The sequence below is a fragment of the Argiope bruennichi genome, chromosome 3 (genome assembly GCF_947563725.1).
Source record: "Argiope bruennichi chromosome 3, qqArgBrue1.1, whole genome shotgun sequence".
NCBI lineage: Eukaryota > Metazoa > Arthropoda > Arachnida > Araneae > Araneidae > Argiope > Argiope bruennichi.
The window spans coordinates 101,102,524-101,127,769 of NC_079153.1; the positions used below are offsets into that span (position 1 = coordinate 101,102,524).

A 25,246-nucleotide genomic window follows, 5' to 3' on the forward strand; every position below is an offset into this window, starting at 1 on the left:
CGTTTAAATGGGGATTAAAATTATTTAAATTTATATATAATTAAATTTATTGCGTGTGCGCGGACGCGCGCATTCTTATGATCATTAGTAAAGTAAGAAAAGTAAAAGATAAAATCCTTGAAATTAAGAAGAGTGAAAACTAATTAAACGGAAGAGCAGAGAAAGAAAACTTGTGTGAAAACAAAGTTGCACGTAAAAGAAATACATCCTGTTTTGGGGAAACTATTCAACATGACTAAAAAAATTAACACTCCATCCTTTGATATAATTTAAAAATAAAAGTGCCATAAATAATTCAATAAATTTAATAAATTTAGGAAGAACAAATAAAAATTCATCTTCTTTTATTCAAACGGTTTTCACACAATTCGACCTTGGAGTAACCTTTAAAGACATGAATAAAAGATAAGCACAGTTCGTAGACCTCGTAGATTTGTTGAACAAGAGTCGTATGACTTTATATGAGTCTCTCCAGATTTATGATAAAAGCCGTAAAGAATTTAATGCGCTTGCCGGACCCAGATGCATATACAATCATACAAGTCATAAGGATGGTAAAAGAATGCGAAGCGTCTCGAAAGATTTCGAAACTAATAAAAGTTTCGTCTCGATTTATTTGACGTATCTATTCCCCAAATATTAGCTTTTGCTTTCGTTCTGATTGGAAATATAGATATTAAATTTCTGTCAGAGAAATTACCTACTCATTCGTTTTCCTTGATAAAATAATTGGATATAATCAGGAAAAGGAAAGTTAAAAACTTATTTTGTTATAGTTGTTTAATATTTGATAACTTTTCAAAAGTTGACCTGTCTAGACAGAATTTCATATAGGAACCAAACAATCTTTAAGTTTTATCTTATTTATAATGAAATCATCTGAAGTCACAATTTATCATGGGCAAACCCGATTTTTTAACTTTTTGCTATGGTTTCTAAAAACATATCAAATTTGACTTTGTTTGATATCCGGTATCTGAATTTATCACGTTGTTTATTTTATTTATAAATATTTTAATTGCACTTGATTAATTTAAAAAAATATAGATTGGATTTTATTTTTAAAAATTACTTTTTTAGCATTTCTTTTCCAAATTTCTACTTAACAAAGATATTCAGTATATAAACCGTAAAGGGAGGCAAAAAAGCAACCCAGAATTACATAGTAATTTATGAATGGAAACACAACCCGAATAAACTACAAAAGTACTGCTTTTTTACTCTTTATATAGCGATACAGTACACTCCGGAGTGTCCGGTCTAATGTGGTAGAAGGGTAGGCTGGATAACAAAAAAAAAAGCCGGATAGCCCGGAGTTTTATGAGCTCATTTCTTTGCTCACCAACACTAAAAGACAATATTTTTATGCTAAAACTCACCGCTATAATTCGTATTTTCATACTTCTTATTGAGTACTAAAACTTCCATTTATATCAAGCCAAGAAGAATGTGAACGCGGCCCGGTGAATCATAGAAGCAGTTGTCGGATTTTGCTGTTAAGCAAGAGTTTAGTGGCTGTATAGCGTGTAATTTCTCCTCCATAGTCACTACAACTTTTTTTCGGTTATTACCCATTTTGAAATTTTTTCTGTGCTACACTTTAAAAAAACATTCAGCATATCTCAAGAACAATTTACGAATCCTTACGTACTGTGCAGTCGTAATCAGGAACAGCGGCAACAACTGACACACTGACGAAACAATAAACAACGAGCAGAAGGCTGCTCTTTTCCTGTCACAACTTATATTTTGCACACGGTACGTAGGAGGATCGCAGCAGACTCTCGCTTCCAATGTTTCGACAATGTTGCCTTGCCTTCTTCATTTAATTACAACAAAAGAAATATAGGTTGGACAGTACGAAAGGCGGATAATCGCGAACCGGATACTCGGGAGTGCAGTGTAATATATGTTTGGATGCAATGGTTCATACAACGATAGGTGCTGCTCAGGGCAAAATATCATTATCCCCCCCCCCCTATTCGTACATTATCAGTGGTTTGGAAACGGTAAAAGACACCGGTTAATGATTCACTTTATCCCCATTGTATTTTACATTAAAAAGCTATACAAACACTTTAATATTTTTTTTCTTCATAACGCCTTTCAGATGGGGGTATCCATATCCTTGCCTTTTTGTCACCCATTGCTATATCACTCTCTGGACGAAATCATCTGTAACTTTTACCTCTCTTTTTCCATCCAAAACCAATTCGAGGAATAAAATGTTCACCTAGTTGCATTCACTGGTTAAATTCCTTAAAAATGTTATTACTTTGATTAGCAAACAAAATTAATAGTTGTGACTTTAGAAAAGATCAGTCCATATTTTGCTCCCATTCATTATCAATAGTTTAGCAAAGGAAAATGAAGCCGGGTTCAGATATAAATTGTATTATATAAATTTTAAGACTAATATATACTTGCAATTCATAGTCCCCATAGTGGCGTCAGAGGAATGCTAAAAGTTAAAATTCATAATTATGTTCGCTTGGATCGTCTAGTTTTCTCGAGGTAAGGTAGCATTGTGTGGACATTTGCAAATAGCCTCTTAGACTCTTGCGATGCATTTTATTTCAGACCTGCGGGGAGGTATTAAAAATATGACTTACACATATGACTTTAAGGTTCCCTCACAAGAAGTAATCTAGGGTAAATATATTGAGCAATTCCGATCTAATTAGAATACTTATGCTGGAAAAAATATTTTCTTCTAGTACTGAAGTTACTGGGCCAGATTTCCTTTGGGATTTTGACTCTTTTTTTGAGTATGTTTGTTTCTTGCCTCCCTTAATAGTTTATATATTGAACTTGGAATCAAATTTTACACATATTTTAATCCATTATTTTACTATATAATGGTCATTTATTATCTTAATTCCTTTGAATATTATTCTTTCATGCTATATACAACTGTTTATGTCATTAGTAGCAAAGTGACAGATGTTCCGTATTTATCGAAACAATATTGGTTTTGAAATATGACGAATTTCCCATGGGGAAATCTAAATCATGTAGGGTAAAGCTAAAAAAAATTATTTATTTATTAATACATATCTTGGCCAAAAAAACATAGAGTATGTATTTCAGAAGATAAACAATGGAGACGTCGTTAAATCTTTCGTTAATTTTGAAAAACTCTGTACAACATAAAGTTAAGAATTTCGTGTCTTTTTAATGGCATTTCCAAGAAAGGAAAGCTTATATTAATTATTCATATGGAAAAAAAGAAAAAAAATAGTTTCATTACATTAACGCCCTTTTTAGCTTACTTCCCTTTAGATACAGAAAATGGCCAATATTATGCGGAAATACTGTGGAATATTTCATATATATGACTTTCAACATGATTTATAAAATATTGATTCTGGTTAACACATATTTAAAAGCACAAATATATTTCGTAGTGAAGAACGTATACAGAAATGTCACACGTTACTGACAATTAAGTAAACAATAATTTCAAAGCAACGAGCTTTTTACATGTATTATCTTTAATTCGAATACGCAAACAATAATTCGATAGAACAAAATAAATAAATCTAACAAGAGCCAGATAAATGAATTTTAAAACTGTAAATAAATGACAAATTTTGAACCAAACTTTAAAAGTAAGAGGCATTGCTCCAAAATGTATATCCAATTCTCTACACAATACAGCATAAAAGAGCATATAATTAAGACTCATATCCTGATTTTGAACATAAAACAGCTTAGTTTTTAACTTGAGTTTGTTAACATAATTTTTCTCTAATTACTTGAAATGAATTAATTTTTCTTCAATTCATTTATTCATCACATAAAAAAGATAAAAACCTTTTGAATTTTAAAATAGAATTAGCAAGAACAGAAAACTTTAACCCTTCTAAATCAATATATCCGATTATTTTAGAAAAGTTAAAAAAGAAGTTTTTAACTTTTCAAAATGTTTTTAACATCGCTAAAAGTAATTAACCTGAAAAAAATTGTGAAACTGTATAGTTCATTTGAAATAAAAAGGCCTTGGACAACAGTACTTAAACGGTGGGAAAATAATTTTCCATCCTTCTTTTGAGAATAAATAAGATCGCGGTCACAAAAATCATGTAACATGATCTCCACGATAACGTGATTTTTTTGTAATTGAGTAGAACGCAGAGTAATCAACTCAATCACATGAAAAAGATCCGAGTGATAAGCAATTAAGGTAATAGCGGCAAACTGAAGAAGCAGTTAAGATATCGATGTCTTAAAAAAAATTCCATGATTTTAGAAAAACCAGTAAAAAAATTTTAATATCTATATATCCTTTTGAAAAGCTAACACAAAATTATATCTTCAACCCTATTAAATAAAGTAACATGCCGAAATTAAAATAGGTGAGAACGACAAAAAACGCGCAACTTAGTTTCATTTAAATCAAATTCTTAACTGCACATGTGTTAAATGGCGACATTGGTCAAGAAAATAGCTCTTTGAGAGAAAAATGAATAATAAAGTTGTTTTCAAAAATGCCAATAAAAATTAGCACATATTAGAATAAGAATGTTATGTTAAATGGAATTATTTCAATGTGGATAGCTTCATAAAATCAAATATCTATCTCGATTAAAAGATTCTAAAATTTCGTCTGGATAAGCAAATATTTTTAAGTTTTCCTTTTCTTGTAGCTTTAAAACATTCCTTAATCAAAACTATTAAAAATTTATAACTTTTTTTTTCAATTTAGAGAAAAATCATCTGACGAACTTGTAATAATCATTAACTTTTTTTGGTAAATCGGCCTGACTTTATAGTTGCGGTACGTTACGAATATCTAAGAGCCTTCGACTGCCAATTCTTTGCTATGTGAATATGTGAATCCAACAGGTCATTGGCATCTTTACTATCATCTTTCAAATGTGTAACGCAAGATAGGCAAATTTTTCTATAACATGAGTTTTTACCTAAGGTTTCAATGTCTTGCCACAGATAATGACTTTCTTAACATCGTACAATTCAGCATTTATTGCAAAATAAACACAACATGATTTATATTGCCATATTTAAATAATAAATAACTATAATCCAATACATTCAAAAGAATCAAAGCAGGCGCAGTTTCTGAAATTTTCTAAGCTGACTATTTTTACATGCAGTGGCAAATAACTATTACTGCTCCTTCATTTCTATTTAATTAGTTTTTATAAAGCGATTAAATTGTAATTAATATGCATTTGAAACATGTTTAAATAAGGAAAGAAATTTATTTAAATTTGGTAATACAGACCATGTCAAAAATCGCCAAATTCAGATTGCAATTTCCAGGCTCTACTTTTTCAATAATTGCAGCTATCAAAGTATTTTAGTACAACGTCTGTTCGTCTTAACCTCTTCGCTGACCGTAACGCATCTAGTGCGTTCAAAGTGAAACTTCTACAAGGCAGTCGTAACGCGCTTCAAGCGCCGTTCTTTTACATTTTAAAGCTTTTAACGTTTAAAACGCTTTTTAAATGTTTGAGTTTTTATTTTTGTTTGTTCTAATGGAACGAAAAACAGAGCGAAAACAGAAATTTTCGCGGATAGGAGAGGATAGCGAAAGGGTTAATAAGATGCTAATTCACATAAATTGATTGTTTTTTCTATTTTCAATAGTAAAGAAATTAGGGGAAATTAAAACGTCGATCCCTCATGATATCTATTCAGTCTGAGATAGATGATCTATCTACGAATTTGATCAAGAGTTTTACACTCCTTACATTTTTGTAGGAATACCGTATTAGCAAGATAAGGCCGGCAACGCATATATATCATGTGTGTGTGTGTGTGTGTGTGTGTGTGTGTGTGTGTGTGTGTGTGTGTGTGTGTGTGTGTGTGTGTGTGTGTGTGTGTGTAAACGGTAGGGAGAGAAGGGGGATAATTTTCTGTAATTTTTCCAATTTCGAAAAGTTGAATAATGAAAACCATTGCAACATATAGTCTTCTTATATAGAATTTATCTAAAGCTGATTTCAAATCAATTAATAAAATTTTTAGCTCTATTATATATTATATAATATAATAATTTTTTAAAAAATATTCATTACAATACCAAGTATTATTTCAAGACAAATTTATAGATTTAAATAAAAAAAAAAAAATCTATTTCTGAGAGAAATAATAAAATCCATGCAAACGTTTATAATATAAAAAATTAATTGATAATTCCTTGAATAAAAAAAAGCAATAATGAATGTAGGGTGAGAAACAAAAGCAAGTTTATGATAACAAAATCAGGTCTAATTCAATAAACACTTTCGGCTGAGATGAAATCGTGATGATGAAGCACCTATTCTTGTACAGAAGTGAAACTGAAATAAATTTGTCGGCCTACGTGATGGAGCCAACAAAACCAAGGTTGAGAAGATAACGCTTTTATTTGACCTTAAGAGATACATGAGAAAAAAACTTCGCATTACGCGATATGCAGGTACTATTTTGTTTTTTAATCAAAGGCTAAGAACCTCGCTTAAAATTAATGGAACAGACATAGCAGATATTTTTTATCTTTGCATTTTAATCTCCATCTCAGTCTCATTGAAGTGAGATAAAGGTAAATTTCAACATATTTCTAAAAAAACTACAAAAAGATAATTCTCAAAAAATTTTGTCCCTTCAATGAACACGCTTATTATGCACATTTTTCACGATTTTTAAACAACACAATGGCAGATATTTTTCGGCCTTGATCAATACACTTTATGAGGCCCTATTTTAATAACTGGTAAATTTAATTATACATTTTAACATATTTTTAACATGCTAATAATTGATTAGCATGCTAAAAGTGTAATCTTATTATTTTAATAACTTTAAATATGTATATAAAAATATAGTTTTTTTAACAAGCACATGATCTGAAAAATAAATAAAAAGTAAAATTCATCAAAAATTAATCATAATTATTAGTGATTTCCTTACTTATTATTATAAGTATTTAATTATTATAACCATTTATAAAGAAATAATAAGTTTGAAAATATATCGCATTCAAATTATTGTTACACAAGACTTATCTATTGGAATATAATATATATAATTAATGAGTAATTAATATTCCAATATAGTATTAAAAGTAATTGGATACATTTTTATTAATGATTTTAATAATTTAATATGCACAACAATGTAGTCCTAATATTTTCATGATAGAAAATAATTGTTTTTACAAATTTATTTAAACCAATAAAAATTTTTAGCAAATCTGTCTCCGACCCTACTTTAATTCAGCAGTTCTAAACAGCTTAAACAGCCTGTCTGCCTAATCGGAAATCCATCACTAAAACAGCGCAATTCACACATTTCCAGTTGTCTTTTTTCAAATTAAAAATTCACATATCCTACAATATATACAAACTCCATTATTTTATGTTTAACATTAGTAAAAAAGATATTTATTCTTTTATTTTCATTCATTTTATTTCAAAACAGAAAAATATATTAACTCAAATTTTCTCTGATGATTATTAAAGCATGACATCCTGTGAAGTCCTTATCTGTATTAATTTCTATGAGTTTATTATTATTTTTTTTAATCTTTTGTCGAATCTCCACTTTTCAAATCTCCCTGAATTCGAAAAACACATTTTTGGCATTATGTTTGTCTGTGTATGAATAACTCAAAAACATTTTGAGCTAGAATTTGGCATATAGATTTTAGACATAATTTGTAGATTTCTACACAATTTTGAACGAAATTCATTCAGAAGTCTGGTTGGCCATCTGTTAGAGCATAAATAATCTCGACAGCTATAAAATTAAAAAAGCTAGGTAAATACAATTTGATAACAGGTTTAGCATAAAAAATCTAAATTATTAATAAATTTTGAACCTAATTTGTCAAAGGATTGTTATGTACCAGGTCTATACCTTCACATAACGTAGATACTTAGTGACTTCGTAAATGTAGTGACTTACATCTATGAAATTCAATATTCGCACTACAGATTTTGATACTAGTTTCACGTAAAAGATCCACATTTCGTACTTATATGCCATGCAGGACATTCGAGACCTTCCTCAAGGTCCAAAATTTTATGCGAGGGAGAAAGATAAGAAATTTAACAGAGAATATAAGAGAAAGTTTCCGGAAAACCGCTCCCTTTGATTTTGGGTAATATCTCCATACTGTGGATAAACAAAAAGTCAAAAAGAAGGGCTAATGGTAGGATTGCATTAAACACAAATAAGAAAAAGTAACGCTAAAATGTTCATGATATCTGAAATGGATCGACAAAATCAATATGTTCTCGAGTCTTTTAATCGAAAATCTTCAAATCTGACATTCAGACATTGAACAAGTATCGAAAAAAATCTATGCAAAAATGTTTTTACCCTTAATCAACTTATTAATAAAATATTCCATAAGAAATTAAAGTTTTCTTAACAACCCCCTGATAGTCTAAAATATGTGAATAAAAATAAGATTTTAATTATTTGTATAAAAGATTCTTATATGCATAACTCTTTATTTTTTATTAGTTTCAAAAGTATTTCACTGTTTCAATTTTATTTTAAAAGTGCTAACTTCATTGAATTTGTATTTGAAATTGCTGTTAGGCATAAAAGACTTTAGAACTTTTATAAAAACTTTTTTTATAAGATATTTGTTGAAAAATCTAAGAGAAAAACTTCTTAATAATCTGTCGATGCAATTTTATTATGCCTGGATGCCTTTAGCCATGATAAATTGTTTGGCTAATGGGAGGCCATTGTGAATCCTATCATTAGTCCTTCTGGAAAGAAGTGACATTTATTATCTTCTGCTGAAATTATGGAAAATCTGCAATGATCGATCGTTATATATTGAGGAAAATAGTTAAAAAAACTGGGTTGTGATCTATTTAAAATAAATTAGAAAACGCATAATAGTTTAACTCGCAAGTACATATCCGAATTCTGTATTCATTTTAGAACTAAAAAAATTAGTTTTTTTTTTTTTTTTTTTGAGAACAGAGAAAAGTTCTAACATCGTTTATTGACTGAATAATCTCCATATCAGCGTGTTTTCCCAAGATGTTTACATATGAGATTTCGACGACAATTCTGTTGTTTTTCTACAGACAATTTTTTTCTTCTAAAACCCTCATATTGTTGACTGTTTTCATATTATATCGTTCGAATAACCAGAAAAGAAAAAAAAAGCTTTGTTTAAGAATTCAGATATCAGTTTTTTTTAAATATGCATATTAAAAATATTATGCATATTTAAATATGCATATTATGCTTGTTTTTTAACAAATGATGCTAACACAAACAAATTCGCCATTTCGTAATAATCATATAAATGTTTAAAATATCTACAAATAATTATTTAAACATGCAGAATTCAGGAATTTTTTTAACTTAAGAAAAGTATAGAAGCTTCAAAAACTATTTCTAAATATACTTATCTAATATCGAATAAAATATTTTTTCACTTAATTGTATTATTGATGTTAACTACAAAATCTTTAATTACATTCAAGAGATAATACGACTTACTGTTATTTAATTTTAGCATTACAAATTATCAGATGATTCAGTTGCCACAGATGATTAAAATACTGTATGTATCAATTCATATGCTTCAGTTCGAAATATGTAAAAAGTTCAAATTTACATCATCGTTTGGGTAAATTTTAACAGTTTGAATGCAGTAATAGCAATATTTCTTTAAATGATTGTTGACACTATGTATTATATGGTATACTCAAATATCGACGATAATTTATAAATATTATTAATGATATATGCTCTAAATATTTCATAAAATTCCATAACATACATAACAAGCAAACTTTCTAAAGGTAATCAAATTTCAGAGCAATTCTATTGAAGAAAAAGGCAGTCAAATACATGCAATATAAATTTTTGTTTTAAATAAATAATTGATTTGACATTTTCTAATGAAAATTCGTTGCTTGAAATTAAAATTTTCGATCAATTAATAAATTACTGTGATATCTTCTATTCGGTTTATCAATTCTTTTCCAAGTATTAATATTTATTACTTTCTCTAAGCTGAAAATAAGCAACTTCAACCAACAGAAATAAATTTACATAATATTAATCAACTTTTTAAAATAAACTTTTCCAACAAATAAAATTATTAAAGAATGGTATTTTAAAACACATTTATCTTTGAAAAAATATCAATTCTTATTAACTGCCCTTTTTATATATGAAGAATAAAAGATTATCAAAATATACTTGTAAAATTCAGTTAAAATACATTTTGTATAAGTTCAGTGTGTTATATAATAAAAGAAAATTAAATTCGATCTCCAAAATTCCTATTGTATGTCTATATTTTTTTATAATTGCAAAAGAAACAAAGAAATAAGAAAAATTTCATTTACAAAAAAAAGGAGTTATAATGCCTTATGAAACAAATAAGGCAATAAAATATAAAATACGAAACGAAATCAAGTATGTACTAACAAATTACGATAGCATTTAGTTAGAAAATTTTACAAAAAAATTTCCCATTAGATTAAAATTTGCATAAAAATCAAAAATTTAGAAGCAAACATCTCAAAAGAAGTAAATCAATATGGCGATAGAAAAATTACCGACATTCATCTCTTATGTAAATAAACCAATGTTTTTACATCTGCCAAGAGAATAGAATAAGAAAACATCATGGCGAAAATGCACGGAAAACATGAATTAGAAAAATATTATTTGTTTGAAGCGGAGCAGAGTGTGATGATTGTCTAATAAACATAAAGAAGTCTAAATCAGAGTGTCTAATAAAACATAAAGAAGTATAACGCTTACCTTAACTATTCCTTATTATAAATAAAGTAGTGTAAAAATAGTATGATGGAGAGAGAATATCAGACTTCCATTAGCCAATCTTTCCTCGCCTGAAGGAATCGTTTGCCTAACTCCTCGGCAAACGATTTATATTTCATCAATGATACTAAATTATTCGTTACTTGATCAAAACTTTATGCGCGCTACTAAAGAATCTCGTTACCGTTTTGCATCAACCACTCAAGTATGAAAGCAAAAGAAACTGTCTGACTTTAAGTCTGCCTAAGGCGTAAAAATACTTTGAGTACAGTTAGTCACGGACATTTTTTGCGATTCCCGTTTCACTGCATTTTTAATATAGTTTCAAACGTCGCAAAAGTACTTCTCTGCTAGAAAAGATTATTTGCAATGAAGTAAGTTTTACAGATAATTTTATCACTAATGGATTTAAGATGAGTGAAATGTGAAATAAATATATAAAAGATGGGTAAAAAAAATATCTTGCTGATTAAACATGATGTCAATGCCATGCAACTTTTAGATACTTAAAACTGATTTTTTTAAAAATTGAAATGTTTAAAATTTTACAAATAATCAAGGCATATACAGATTTTAATTTGAGAGAACTACAAAAAATCAAATTTTTAAAATTAGAATATTTGATTTCCAGATTCAAAATGATATTAATTGAAATATTTTAATTTTTATGTTTTGAACGAAATATTTTCATCAAACTGTATTTTTACCTCACTCAACTAATTCTATAAAACAGTACACAACGGCTCCCTCCGGTAGCATATGATTTTCATTTATTTAGTACAAATAAACAAATTTAGTCAGTAGTATAGAATTTAAATATCTAATAAATTATTTAAAACCAATTTATTCTTACATCAGCAGATTTATTTGATACTAGCCGCCTTTGGCGACCAGACGGTTCGCCAATCTTAATGTTCGTTGAAATTTTAATAATTAAATATTTTATGCAATTCCTACTTTAATAGCTTCTTCATCAAAATATTTTAAAACTTCAAATTTTGATTGCCATATAATTCATTCATAATATTATAAAGGCCTTCAGTCATAACGTAATATGTATCTCTCTCATTTTCTGTTAGCACGCGTAGAATTTATGCTTTAAATTAAAGTGGAAAGAATTAATCTGCAATTAATAGAATAATATTTTTTACTGAAACAAAGCATTTCTTTTATAAACTGATTAATGAAAATAGAGTCACTCAGCGTTTAAACTTTATGGGCACTAAAGAATATCTTTTTTAATTTACGTAATATCTCAAGAATTTGTCAACAAAATTTTCTCAGATTCATCATGAGAGATCGATTCATTAACAATGTTTAACTTTAAATGCATCAAACACTAAGAAAATAAAATGAATCATTTAAAATAATCGGTCTAAAACAGGTTTTAAAAAATTACTTAAAAAACGATGTACTTAAAATTAAAAGCATATACAAAAAATATATAACTAACATAAATACACTTTAATTACAAAAGAATGCAACTAACCGAAAAATAATTTAAATCATCTGCTGATAATGGTTGTCATGACAACAGTGAGAACAGAATGAGCATGCGTGAATTTTTTTCGCCAGTTACGTAACGCAAATACGTGATTTTTTTTCTACGGGAGTTGGGGTAACGCTATGCGGATTAGAAATTTTTAATTTCCTTTATTCTGTTTTATTTTAATACAAAAGTACTTCAGAATGAATCTGAAGGATCGATTAATTAACAATGTTTAATTTTAAATGCATCAAACATTAAGAAAATAAACAGAATCGTTTGAAATAATCCGCCGAAAAATGTTAACCCTAGCCTCATTATTGTTGGGAGAAAAAACAAACAAACATTACTCATTTGGCGGTGGCGAAAAGGGAAGATTTTTTTGGCGGAAAAGTTGGCGCTGGGGAAAATGGAAGATTTTTTTGGCGGGAAAGTTAGTTTTTAATTAATAATTAAAATTCTAATTAAAATTTCAAAAAAAGAGACCCCAGGTGCACATTCCCGACCTCTAAGGTATATATGTACCAAATTTGATAGCTGTATGTCGAATGACCTGGTCTGTAGAGCGCCAACACACACACACACACACACACACACACATTGAGCTTTATTATAAGTATAGATAAAGTATAGATAAGTATAGATAAAGAGTTTGACAGAAAAATCAGACCGGTTTTTTAATGCATGTTAGCAGGCTTTCACAGTATCTGTAAACTGTATCATACGACACACTTGATCCAAAAAATTTTCAAAACGCTCTGCAGGAGCCATTTGAACTAGAACTACCAAATTTAGCACCTAGTTACTTCTTGGGTAGTAGCCGCTCAATATAAATGGTTTTTTTTTCAAAAAATATTTTTTAAAGTTTTTAATTAAAAATAATTTTTAGTCTCTTTCTCACAAATATCAGATCATGATATTGCTCTGAATCATTTTTACATCCCTTTAAAATTCAAAAATAGTATTTAAGAGATATTAATTTAAGCTCTGAGCATTTTTAACTGATTTGAACATTTTTTAAAAAATATTTTCAATTACATTTTATAACAATTTTCTAGTTGTTTTATTTAGTAATCTATTCACTTTTATGTGTACATAATTACTGCTATATAATTAAAAGCAAATTTTAAAATAAAAACAGATGAATAAAACTCAAAAGATTAGCATGCCACAATGTTTCAGATTAAATTTCAAATCACCTTTAAATGTTTACCTTCACGTATATAAAGTATACAAAGAAAACGTTATTGTAATTGCAAAAAAAAATCGAAAATGAATGCTCAAAATAAGCAGTTTTTTACTTTCTGCTAAACAAAATATTTATATAGATAATAATAATAATCCGAAAATTCGAACTCGAGATTTTGAAAAATCCTCACGTTTCAGACCTCTCACGGTCCGGAAAACATATTTTTGGCATCATGTCTATTTGTCTGTGAACACAATAACACAAAAACACAATGAAATTTGCTATATAGTCTTTACACAAAATGTGCCGCTTTCTATTAGATTTTGAACGAAATCCATTTTGAGGAAGTCTGTCAGTCCGGCAATCCGAATGCAATATGATATATATACGACACTATAAATTAATGTGAGAGTAACAAAACAAATACAGCTAGATGAATAATATTTGGAACATTAAGAACATTTGGTATCTACATTTCAAGTTTAACATTTGAATGGTAGACACCTATCAAATTTGGAATGATTTTTCGTTGGTTTATACTTTTACAAGAATTAAACCTAATGTCAAAAGTAAAAAAAATTTTAAAAAACTCTCAGCATTAATAATAATAATGGTTTTATAACTACAATAGTAGTTCTTTATCATATATTGTAGTTGAAACTGGCAGGAAAAAGGAAGTCTAAAATGTGCATTTCATGTTCTAGTACTTGTATAATAACCTCATTCCTGGGACTAAATACCAAATAAAATCGGTAAAGATTGCTCGTTAATAGATTCTTTTGTAACTATTGTTCGCCAATAAAATACTGTTAATAATGTTCAAAAATATTTATTAAAAAGTAAAAAGCACAAAGTTTTTTGAAGACCACTCCCACTAGTTTCCTCTATTCCTTATAATTTTTTAGAAAAATCCCTTTTTTTATAATATGAAGAAAAATAACTTGTTCACTGTATCATTTTAAAAATTAATGCACGCTATTTCAATGCATGGAAAGTCCCCTTCGTTTAGTCATTCAATTTTCTGTATGAAAGGAATTTTTTTTTTATTATTTTCCATCTTAAGCTATGTTTATATTACTTTAACGTACTATAAAAAAATCTGGAACCAAGGATATTAAAATTGTTTTAAAACAAATTTTAGGGCACATAAATTTGATAGTTCAAGGAATCTGGAAAGATCAAATGAACTTATTAACACTACACTCGAAAATTGCCTGTAACAGTAACTATGGGATCTCTAAAGAACACATATCCTTAATACAGATCTTGTCTCCAAACTATCATTTACCGAATTCAAGCAATAATCCCAAATGCATCAATGAACACAGAAAGCCAAGTCTAATTTGACCAAAAAGGAGTTAAAATCATATTTTTTACAAAATTAGGCATTTGTAACATTGTCCAATTTCATCAAATTTATTTCTAATGAGAAGTTTTTCCTCATAATTAAATCAACCAAAAAATACAGTTCATAATAAATAGCATCGTAACCAAAATTTATTACGAATGAGATATAAATCAATATTTAATCAAATCGTAAGGATTAATCACGAAAGAGCAAGTTATCATCAGTATATATGGGTTTAATGGACGGATGAATTTTAGCTACGTCATAATGGAATAAATAAATAGGTAATAAATCGATGGTAGGGAAAAAATGATAAGCAAAAATATATCCACAAGCTCCATAACCTAGTTGTGGAAATTAATAACTTAACTATAGGATTTAAATTATTCATGTATGGAGTAAATAAAAACAATGTATTAGGGCGATAAGCTCATCGATTTCTATCTCCAACAGCGCTAATTTGATAGAAATACGATGGAGAAAAAGTATGAATTATTAAAATATTTTTCCATAAGCTAAAATGAAAACACTGTGAGAGAAAATTTGTTTCTCAGTAGGATATAAAACGTAAAAAAAAAAAAACATTAAATCTGCGGGAATATTTTTTTCTTAATTCTTTTTGTATACAATCAAACTGCATCACCTCTAAGGTTATCAATGCCATTGTATTAGTTTAAATGACACAAAATTTGAGCAATGAATATTTCAGATGATAAATTCATTTTCAAAATCTCTTATATGAAAATATATTTTGTTATATTTTCTCTCTCTCTCTCTCTCTCTTTTTTTTTTAATTAGTGAAGTCTAAAGTGTGAAATTTAATTGAAATCTTAGGAATGAATTTCTCGGCAATAACAATATTGTTTTTCTATGCACTTTATACCAGAGAATGTAAAGAGCACCACTTTCTACAAGTTATTTTAAAATTCATATTTCCACCCCAAAAAACACTTCTATCGTATTTTTAAACTATATTCTATTAGTACAAAATACCAAGAAAAATTTTCCGATATCTTCATGGTATTGTCTAGCATTCAAAATATCGAAAAGCATCATGGAGGTATCCTACAGTATCTTGTGCTAAAAATATAGTAATCATAAAATCTTTTCTTGATTACAAAAAAGTACTAGTACTTTACTTTTACTACCTGAAAGTAATATTGTGAAATTTTACTGCGGAATAATCGTGATTTTAATGTCTTTTAGTTCAATAGATAGTGCAGTTAATGCAGAAATAGTAATTTTGTATTCGATTGTTAACAAAAGGGCATCAGCGAAGGAAAGTATTCAATGTGTTTTTTCTTCCATAATTTCAAATCGGTCATAACTGTTCATTGTCAATCTGATGTTACAAAACATACAAAGTGTTTGCAAGGCCAGATGAAGATATTGCTACACTCAAAGTTAGGATCGCAGATGCTGTCTCTAGTGTATCACCTGAAATGGTGGATAATACTTGGAAAGAATTGCAGTATATCCTTGACCTTCTTTGAATTCCAAGGGTACTCACATTGTAATTCACTGAAGTACGTGATTTTATTAAAAATTTTATAGATGTCTTTATAGAAGCAACCGTACGCCAGATTATAGTAATTTTTTTTGTAATTAAAGCAAGGAAGATTTTGCTTTGTAATCTGTATTAAATGTTTAATGCTTTTCATTTACAAAACCATTTAAAGTGCTTCTTTCTGCTAACAACACTTTATATTCGGGAAAAAATGCAATTATGTACAATTTTATTCAGTGATCCTTTTATGAAAAATACAGGAATTGAATTCAGAAACTTGGAAATTGTTAATCGGTTACAAATAAAGGCGGACCTTCATTTCCCAATAAGCATCCGTTTAGAAAGTTCTCAGATATGACGTTTTTTCCGTCTAAGCTTTTTTTCAGAAGGCACGTGTCTTCGAACTCAATGATGGGATGTTTTTATATTATAAAAAATATGCTATTTAATTAAAATTTAAAATTTGTAAAACAATTTATTAAAAAATTTTGTTACAATTTTTTTATAATCAATATTAATAAGAGATGAAATAAATCAATAAAGGAAAACTAAGAATGAATTAATTACAAAACAAAATGTTAGAATAATCCTCTAATAATATTAAAGAAGGATAAAAGAAGTATGGTAGAAGAAGTAATGGAAGTAGAGAAATGATAGTTTAGTAAAAAAAATGAAAAATAGTAAAATAAAAGAATGGTGCATTCAGCAAAAAGTGGTTACCTTCTTTATAATATTTTTAGTTTAACGAGTAAATTATTTTAGTTATGAAAATTTTTGAAATCGGTAAAAAACGATGGAACAAAATCTTTAGCTAAATTATAGATAAATGATAAAAAATTTCATTTCCGAATTTAAAAAAACTAATCATTTAGAATTCTTTACGAACTTTATTTTTCGTTGAAGTCTTTAAATCGGAATAGGTTATATGTGAATAAAGTTTCAATTAAAACATCTTAATAATATATGATAAAAACCGATAAATTCTATTCTGTATAGTTTACTTTGAAAATAAAATTTTCATATGGAAACTTTTCTAAAAAATTTTAAAAATTAAAATGAATTATTCAAAAGTACCTAAACAATACCGTTAAAATTATTCAAAATCAAAATGCTATTTATTTATCAGCTCTATAAGAGTTCAAAGAATAACATGCATTTAGGAAATTCAATTCTAAATATTGTATGTTGAAAAGTTTTAATAAATACAGTAGATATAAAATAAGTCCCTAGTAGATCACCATAATACACAAGTATTATTTGTATGAAAAAATTTAGCTGAAAAACTACTAAACTTGAGCAATTACTCAATTAATTACGAATATCAGATATGGACAAAAGTAATTTCCTCGTAAATAATCCAATAATCATATGCGTGCTTCATGTAATCCAAGTGATACATTGACTACAAGACAGTTAGACAGTTTGCGTCTGGTAACATGCTGTTCACTGATCTATTTCAGGATGAAAGATGTCGAGTCACTTAATTAATTCAAGAAGATAAATGATCCGGGCTTATTGAAGAACTTCTGTAACTAGGTGAGCATAGATCTTGTATCTTAACAAAGAAATCAGGAGAAAACTTTCTCAAAGAGGAACTTCATATTTTTTCTTAATTAAAAAAAACAAACAAGAAATAAGTTTTACTTATAGACTATATTGAATATAATTATAGAAATACGGAAGAGTATTTGTCATTAATATTAGTAGTTAAATTAATTTTTAATAAAATAAATACAATTTTTAGTAATTATTTACGGTATTGTTATACATATATAACAGACCGAATAATTTTCTCAAGTATCACAGAAATCAATAAATTGTATCAATCTATGTTTAGAATTCTAAATTTTTCAGTATTGTTAGAACTTAATTTAGAAAATAACCATTCCTATCAAAAATAGTTAACAAAAAAATGAATTGTATAACTTTGAAAAATGATGATACCGTGATTTACTAAGAAAAAGAACTAATACTTCTGTAGACATTTATTTACTTTGTATTCAATATGCAAAATGTGCACATTAAATACAAAAGCTATTATAAAATTAATGGAACAAAGCTATTTCTATAAAGTTTCAATCTTCATAAAACTTCATTGTCGTCCAGATGGTGATGAAATATCACCAAAATGTTTGTAGTCTTCTAACAAATGTGAACTGAAATTGCAATCGTGGAGCGTAGCTTAAGTCGCCAAATAAAGTCTGGGAACGGATATAATAAAGGAATAGCAAAAATATTCACTGTGTATGACATATTATTAGAATCAATAAAACAAGCAAAAACTACGCATAAGTTCATAATATAGGTGTTTCTAATTAAAGAAAGGCATCACTATATTAAGTACCTAACGGAAAGTGTTTCATTCTTTTTATGGACTCGCCAAAAAATTCGAACTTGAGATTTCGTCGAATTTCCCTTTTTAAAATCTCCATGAAACCAACTTTTGGCATTATACTTGTATATCTGTGAACATGATGACTCAAAAGCACGTTGAGTTAGAAAGATGAAATTGGCATATTGGCAGTTTAACATCTAAAATATAGATTCAATTAAATTTTGAACCTAATCCATTAAAGGTTTGGTCGTCTGTTGGCTGGATTTCCGTATTTATGTAAATGTATTGCCTTAAATTAATAAAATTCAATATGATATCTGATGACAACAGCTATATATATATATATATATATATATATCGTAACTATTGTTCGCCAATGCCATGTAAGGCAATCGCGGCTTTACACAGGTCCACTTTTTACGTGAGCAGAGTGCGATATGACTTATATTGGAGAATGTTCGAGAAAGTTTCGGAGAGATCACTCTCTATGGATTATATTAAATAATTAATAACGATCACATGATAGTTTTTAATCACGTTATTTCATCTCGTTTTAAAAAAGAATTTAAAGTAAAATATCGTCTGAATCAAATTTAAGTAAACAGCTTAGCTCAACAAAATTTATAAATTTTTTTTGAATAACCATTGAACTACAGATAAACTATATTAACAGGCTGCCAACTGATAATGTTGCTTCTCCTCCAAATATAGGCAGAAATATTAGCATCTAATGTGCTGAACAGGCAAAAGAAATTGCACAAATTGAGTCCTAAATCCGTTTCAAAACAAATAAAAGCTATTTTATCTGGAATGTCATAACTTCCAAACTTGTTGACATAAAAGCAATCTTATCAGATAATTTTCTTAGAGGCACTTGAAAGATTTTTATTGACATTCAGAAAGATATAATCAAAGGATTAGATAAGAAAAAGAAATCAAAATAAGAGTTTCCTCAGTCATTTAAGGGCATAAAAATATTGTCAATAACTTAGAAAGTATTCGGATAAAAGCTCAGGAATAATACGCAGAAATAGAGAGAACAATAGAATTTTTAAGACATTCGCAATAAGTGCAATTTTTTATCAATTCACAATGGTGTCCTACTTACGTTGACAGACCTAGTGCAAGAGAGAATATATTTTCAGTTTGTTTGCAGTAGACTCTGGTCCAAAAAAATCAATATTCTGAAATGAAACTCATATTGTTTTATTTTTTTTTTTAATTAGGCCAATTGAGATAGTTGGAAAATTTTCTCCAGACGTTTTTCAGAATTTTTATTCGATTTGAAGAGATTGTATTTGAAATGATGAGATGCAGAACCAGTAAAATACATTTCGCAGAAAATATATTTTACTGGCTGTTCTCTGTCATTCCAAAGTATAGCTTTTTTACTTATTTTCAGCAAAAATATCAAATTCAATTTCATGGAATATTGCATATAAGCAATCATATCATGTTCATTCTCTGAATTTGAACTTTTTAAGAAAAGAAAAAAAAACTGGGAAATGAACTAGTATAAAAATAGAAATTGCTGAATTATGGCACATAAAAAAGAAATATTTAAGAATTAGAAATAAAAACTTACAAAAAAATCAGTAAAAAGTAGTATTTTAATTTGGTAATAAAAATTTGAACTTTGGTTAGAATGTTCAATTCACTATTTACTCATTCTTTTCTCTGACATGTACACTCGTTGATAAAATAAAGTCTTCTTTCTCACTATCTGTTTCAAAGATTATTTCTGGAACTAAAGATTTAAAGAAAAGAACTCAAAACCAAACTAAAGAAATCAAAAATTTGTCTTCGCCATATGAACTGAATTTTGATAAACCAAATTTCTGAAATCTATCGTTTCGTGTTCACCATCGTCAACTCCACCAATCCCCCAGACATAGGAATAATGGGTCTTCATTCTGACACCTTCAACGTTATCAATCGTAATTATGTATGGTTGTTGAAAACTCAATAAAGGAAGATTCGAGATGAACTGCTGAACTATAGCTTCAGCCACCATTTCTTATTGAAACGAGTCAAAAATAATCATCTTCATATTCCTCCATCAATATACGCTTTCTTCTAGTTCACCATCAGTTTCCTTTCTTTCTTCTATACTTGATGTCAAACGCCTTTAAATCAATATTAATAACTTACTTTTATACTTGAAAAGTAATATTACGTTGCAGAGCAGTTTCTTTAAATGCCATTTGTTAATCTAACATGAAAGAATAAATATTATTGATAGCATAAAAAGTATCTCCCTTAAAAGATTAATATTTCTTTCTATCTTAAAAAATTATCGCAAATACATAAAAATATAGGTTATTATTATAAACGCATGTTCCCAAGTATTCTGAGATAACAGTCGTCAAGAGGTAAATTGTAACTAAGCTATTTCTCAAGGAAAATTCAAAAAAATATATATATATTAAATTTTTGATAACCATTTTGTTCTATAGAAATATCTAATTAAAAAAACTTTTCTTGAATATAATCAGCGTAGAGAAATAACAATGAAGCCTTACGAAAGTTTTAGTTTCACTTTTAAAGAATAGAATTGCAAGAAAAAAACACAAAAATTAAAAAAAAAAAGGTGAAAGTTTTTATTTCTTCTTTTGATTATAAAACCATGCTTCTTAGCTCGTTAAGACCTCACCAGTGTGCACCGTAATCACTCTTTTCAATTACTCCTTATTCAAAATTATTCAGTTAAACCCTATATTCCTTGATACAGAGTAAAAAATCAATTTTAAAAAAATTATATGCATTATTATTATGTATTGTTATTATTTATTGGCAATATTGATAAATAATTTTAATAGCAATTTTTCATCAAAAAAAAACTTTATTGTAGCATCAAAATATTGTGTACAATTCTATCAAAATTTAAATGTTATTAAAATCAAAAGATATGCCCTGTTTCAGGAGAAAATGTATTGTCATCAGGTGAAATTAATTAACACTAATGCAATTCAGATTCTTTTCAATATTAAACTTAACCACTGTAATTGTTTGTGCCGTCTGGATAGGGCTCTGATATTTAGCAATAAGCAATCGAATCAATTTATCAAAAAGTTAGTTCAAGTTTATTAATAAGAAACTTATATAATTAAGGATACATTTAAGTTAAAAAGTAAAATTGTAATGACACTTTAGAAAATTTCATATTTAGAAAATTTTTCAATAGCTTCACTCAAAACAAACTATGAACCAACAACGTTGTAAATTTTAAGAACACTCAAAATTGACTTTTATTATATTTAATCGTGTCATCAGATAAACTTTTATCTTATACATTTATAATGATATTAAATTGAGGGGAAAAAATGTACTTACTCGCATGTCAAGAGAAGATGCAAAGGACCCGGACCAAGGAGATGCTATCACAGATATATAAAAAAAAAGAATAAAGCTGATAAATAGAAACTTGTTATAAGAGGCTGAGAACGGAAAGGGGTTCTACAGTTTCTTTCACTAGAGGCAGCACAACCCTGGATAAAGCACCATTGAAGTTTCTTAGTATCTACTTTAGTTTTACTAATGGAAAAAAGGCAGCCAATGGGACATCACATGAAATGGTGCAACCACCTCGGGCCTGTCGTTGTGTCTTGCGACTCAGGACTTTTGGCCTGAACCTTTAACACATAATTTTCGCTAGAGTTATTGTCCCAAAATTCCTGGCCATTAGCCACGTATTTCAAAGCAAAAACCAGTCTTTGACCAGGAGAAAGGTGAGGAAGATGAAGAGTAAAAGTAAATTTGTCCGAAAAGCCATCGCAAGAGGATGGTATATAGTCCGCTTTGAGGTCTGTATGGGCTGCCCACTCTGTGGTTGTGTATCTCACTTCCACCAGTTTCTCGAAACCTAAGTTCAGCACTCTTACGACTCCTGTTACGCGGAGATCGTTGGTAATACAATTTTCTAGGCACACTTTTTGCTGCCGGACTTTATCCAGAAAATGTGGATCGGACCCGGGTTGTTCAAACTGAGTAACGAATTTGCACCCTGCTTGTGTCAAGCCTGGTGTACTGTTACTCCAAGGCAAAAAGGGATTGCTTGAGGATGGTCGAACTTTCAGATCAGCGAAGGCAGATTGAGGAACTATGGGCGCGTCGTCGTCTTTGACGAAATGACGAATGGCCTCCAAGTCCAGACCAAGGACATCCGCAAATCGAACTATTTTCTTTCGACTTGGAGTCCCAGGTGGAGTTTTGCCCGTCTTCAAAGATGTGCTGCGTACCAATCGATGGCAATCTGGTGGAGAGAGTAGATTTTCAGAAACTGTGGTCTCAGTGGACAGGGTTGAAGATACACTGAAGTCTTCTTCTTTGACATCTTCTACTGGACTGGTCATACAGAGCCCATTTGTTTGAGAGGATTCTATCAGCTGCAGACGACTCCGAAGTTCGTCTGCAAGAGGACTTCCTTCGTCTTTGTAGTCATATATCGGACTAGCCAGCTCGGATACTGTTTCGGTACTATTGGAAGTGGTGCTACTAGGTTCTTCTGTCTCAATTGTTAGAGCAGGAGAATCAGACTGCATTTCGGATTCAGATGCAAACGACTCAGGAGGAGAATCGGGTCTCCATACGTGGTGCTCATCTTTATTGTAATTACCTGAAAAAAAAGAAACATTAATAATTTTATTAATTATATCTCAGTTATTCCCAAGATATTTTCATCACTTCGTTTTGAAAATCATTCCACATTTTTATTAGCATTTATAGCTAAGACTTTTTCAGAAACAGAATATTACAGTTTAAATTATTGTAAGATATGATAATTGATCTCAAGATTGATACGGTCTTCTTATAAGACGTTTTAAACAAAAAGTTACATGACAGCAGTCTATTTTTATTCCATCTATTTTATATTTATGAATGAAAATACTACAATAATAGAAGTCACGCTAATTCTTATTTCATTCCATTCATGTTATTTTCTTAAATCTACTAATGAATTCCTGATTAGTTGTATCTCCTTTGGATACGGATAGATAGTAGTAAGAAAAAATATTCAGAAATAAATTTGATTAAATATTCCTTACATAAAATATTTATTCTGTACTTTTAAATCTCCATTTTTTTTAATTGATCAGGCTAGGAATTAAGGTTCAAAAATGCAAGTTAATAAAAATGGAAGTTCTGCAAATTATCATTTGCATTGATAATAAAAATTGCGCATCTTTTCTCACCACAACAATAATTGTTGATATACTGTCAGCAACAATGATAAACGCAAGCATAAAATTAAAACAAACGGCTCATCTAATTAGGTTCCTTGTTGTTTACTTTTACACTTCTTCAATGTTCTATAGTCAATTACGTAATGAAATGATTTACGCCACTTATTTCCTGTTCTTTTTGTAAATTAAAAAATCAAGATCTCACAGATCTTATGTGGGAAATTTTGATACAACATCAACTCTTACCGGAGGAATCTTTCTAATAAAGTGCAGTCAAATATAAAATCAGTATTCAATATTAAAATAGTATTAAGTATTCTAAAACATATATTTAAAAAATGAATAAAGATTTTTATTATAATGAAAATTCCAAGATTTAACCTTGATCGGATGTGAATTGATCTCCAATGTCAGAGCACTTTTTAAAAGCACTGAATTTCTATCTGATATTAAAATGGAATTGAATAAATTCCTAATAATAATAATTCCTAATATCAATCCAAATATGAAAATCTGATGTTCTATATAATAATGATAAAACTCTAAGTATTTAATACAATGTTATGAATATCTAATAGCATATTATCCTGATAAAAATAATATGCTAGTGCTTTAAAAGAAATTTAAAAGTACTTTAAAACAATTCAGGACAAATATGTTAAATAATAATAAGACAACAATGTTTTCTAAAATTAAAAATTTATTTTAATTAAATAAAATAATTAATTTATTAAAAATAAAATCGTTTTCATTATTTTTATAAATATTCAATTGTATATTTTTTCCTATTATTTTCTGCATATTTTTTTCATATTCCTTAGCAATGTCGTTATGAATTTTTCCTTTTATATTTTATTTCATTATTTTTTTTTGTGAAATCTATTATTTAACTTTTCTAAGACATTAAGTAACATATCTATATGCTGAAAGATTAAAGTGACCATTCTTTAATTTTTATAAGCATGTTTTAATCCACTTAACAAGCTGATAGATGTTCTCAATTAAAACTTAATCGAAATGTGTCATTTTAATATTAAAATCAAATTTGTATTTTATATACATATAAGAAAGAAACATTGCCGATTTAGAAATTTATTTGATTCTAGGTGACTTGAACAATTATATTTGCATGCAACCGTGACTTTACTTCATTAGGAAGGTTGATGTGCACAATAAACGGGACAGATAAATAACGCAATTTAAATATTTATCACTTTTTGCTGTTAAAAAACATTTTGTTAAAGGAACTATAAATATCACGTAATGTAGAAACTATTTAACTGAAATTAAATAAAACCAAATTTCCCAGCGAAATAGCCGATTGCCAAAAGCTATTATTAAAATATAAATTAGACAAAAAAAATGTAATAAAAACTTTACTAGATTAAAAACTGATTAAATTAAAAACTAACATTCCACATC

At 28.4% G+C, this 25,246-nt stretch overlaps 1 protein-coding gene across 1 annotated transcript in view; it reads right to left on the reverse strand.

Moving 5' to 3' along the window:
• LOC129963049 (glycogen-binding subunit 76A-like) overlaps positions 1 to 25,246 on the reverse strand; it is a 53,397-nt gene that overhangs the window by 17,793 nt on the left and 10,358 nt on the right. The window contains exon 2 of the mRNA XM_056077071.1: positions 21,975 to 23,256. Coding sequence (XP_055933046.1) covers positions 22,205 to 23,256 — 1,052 coding nt within the window. The 3' untranslated portion in view covers positions 21,975 to 22,204. The remainder of the gene's footprint in view (positions 1 to 21,974; positions 23,257 to 25,246) is intronic.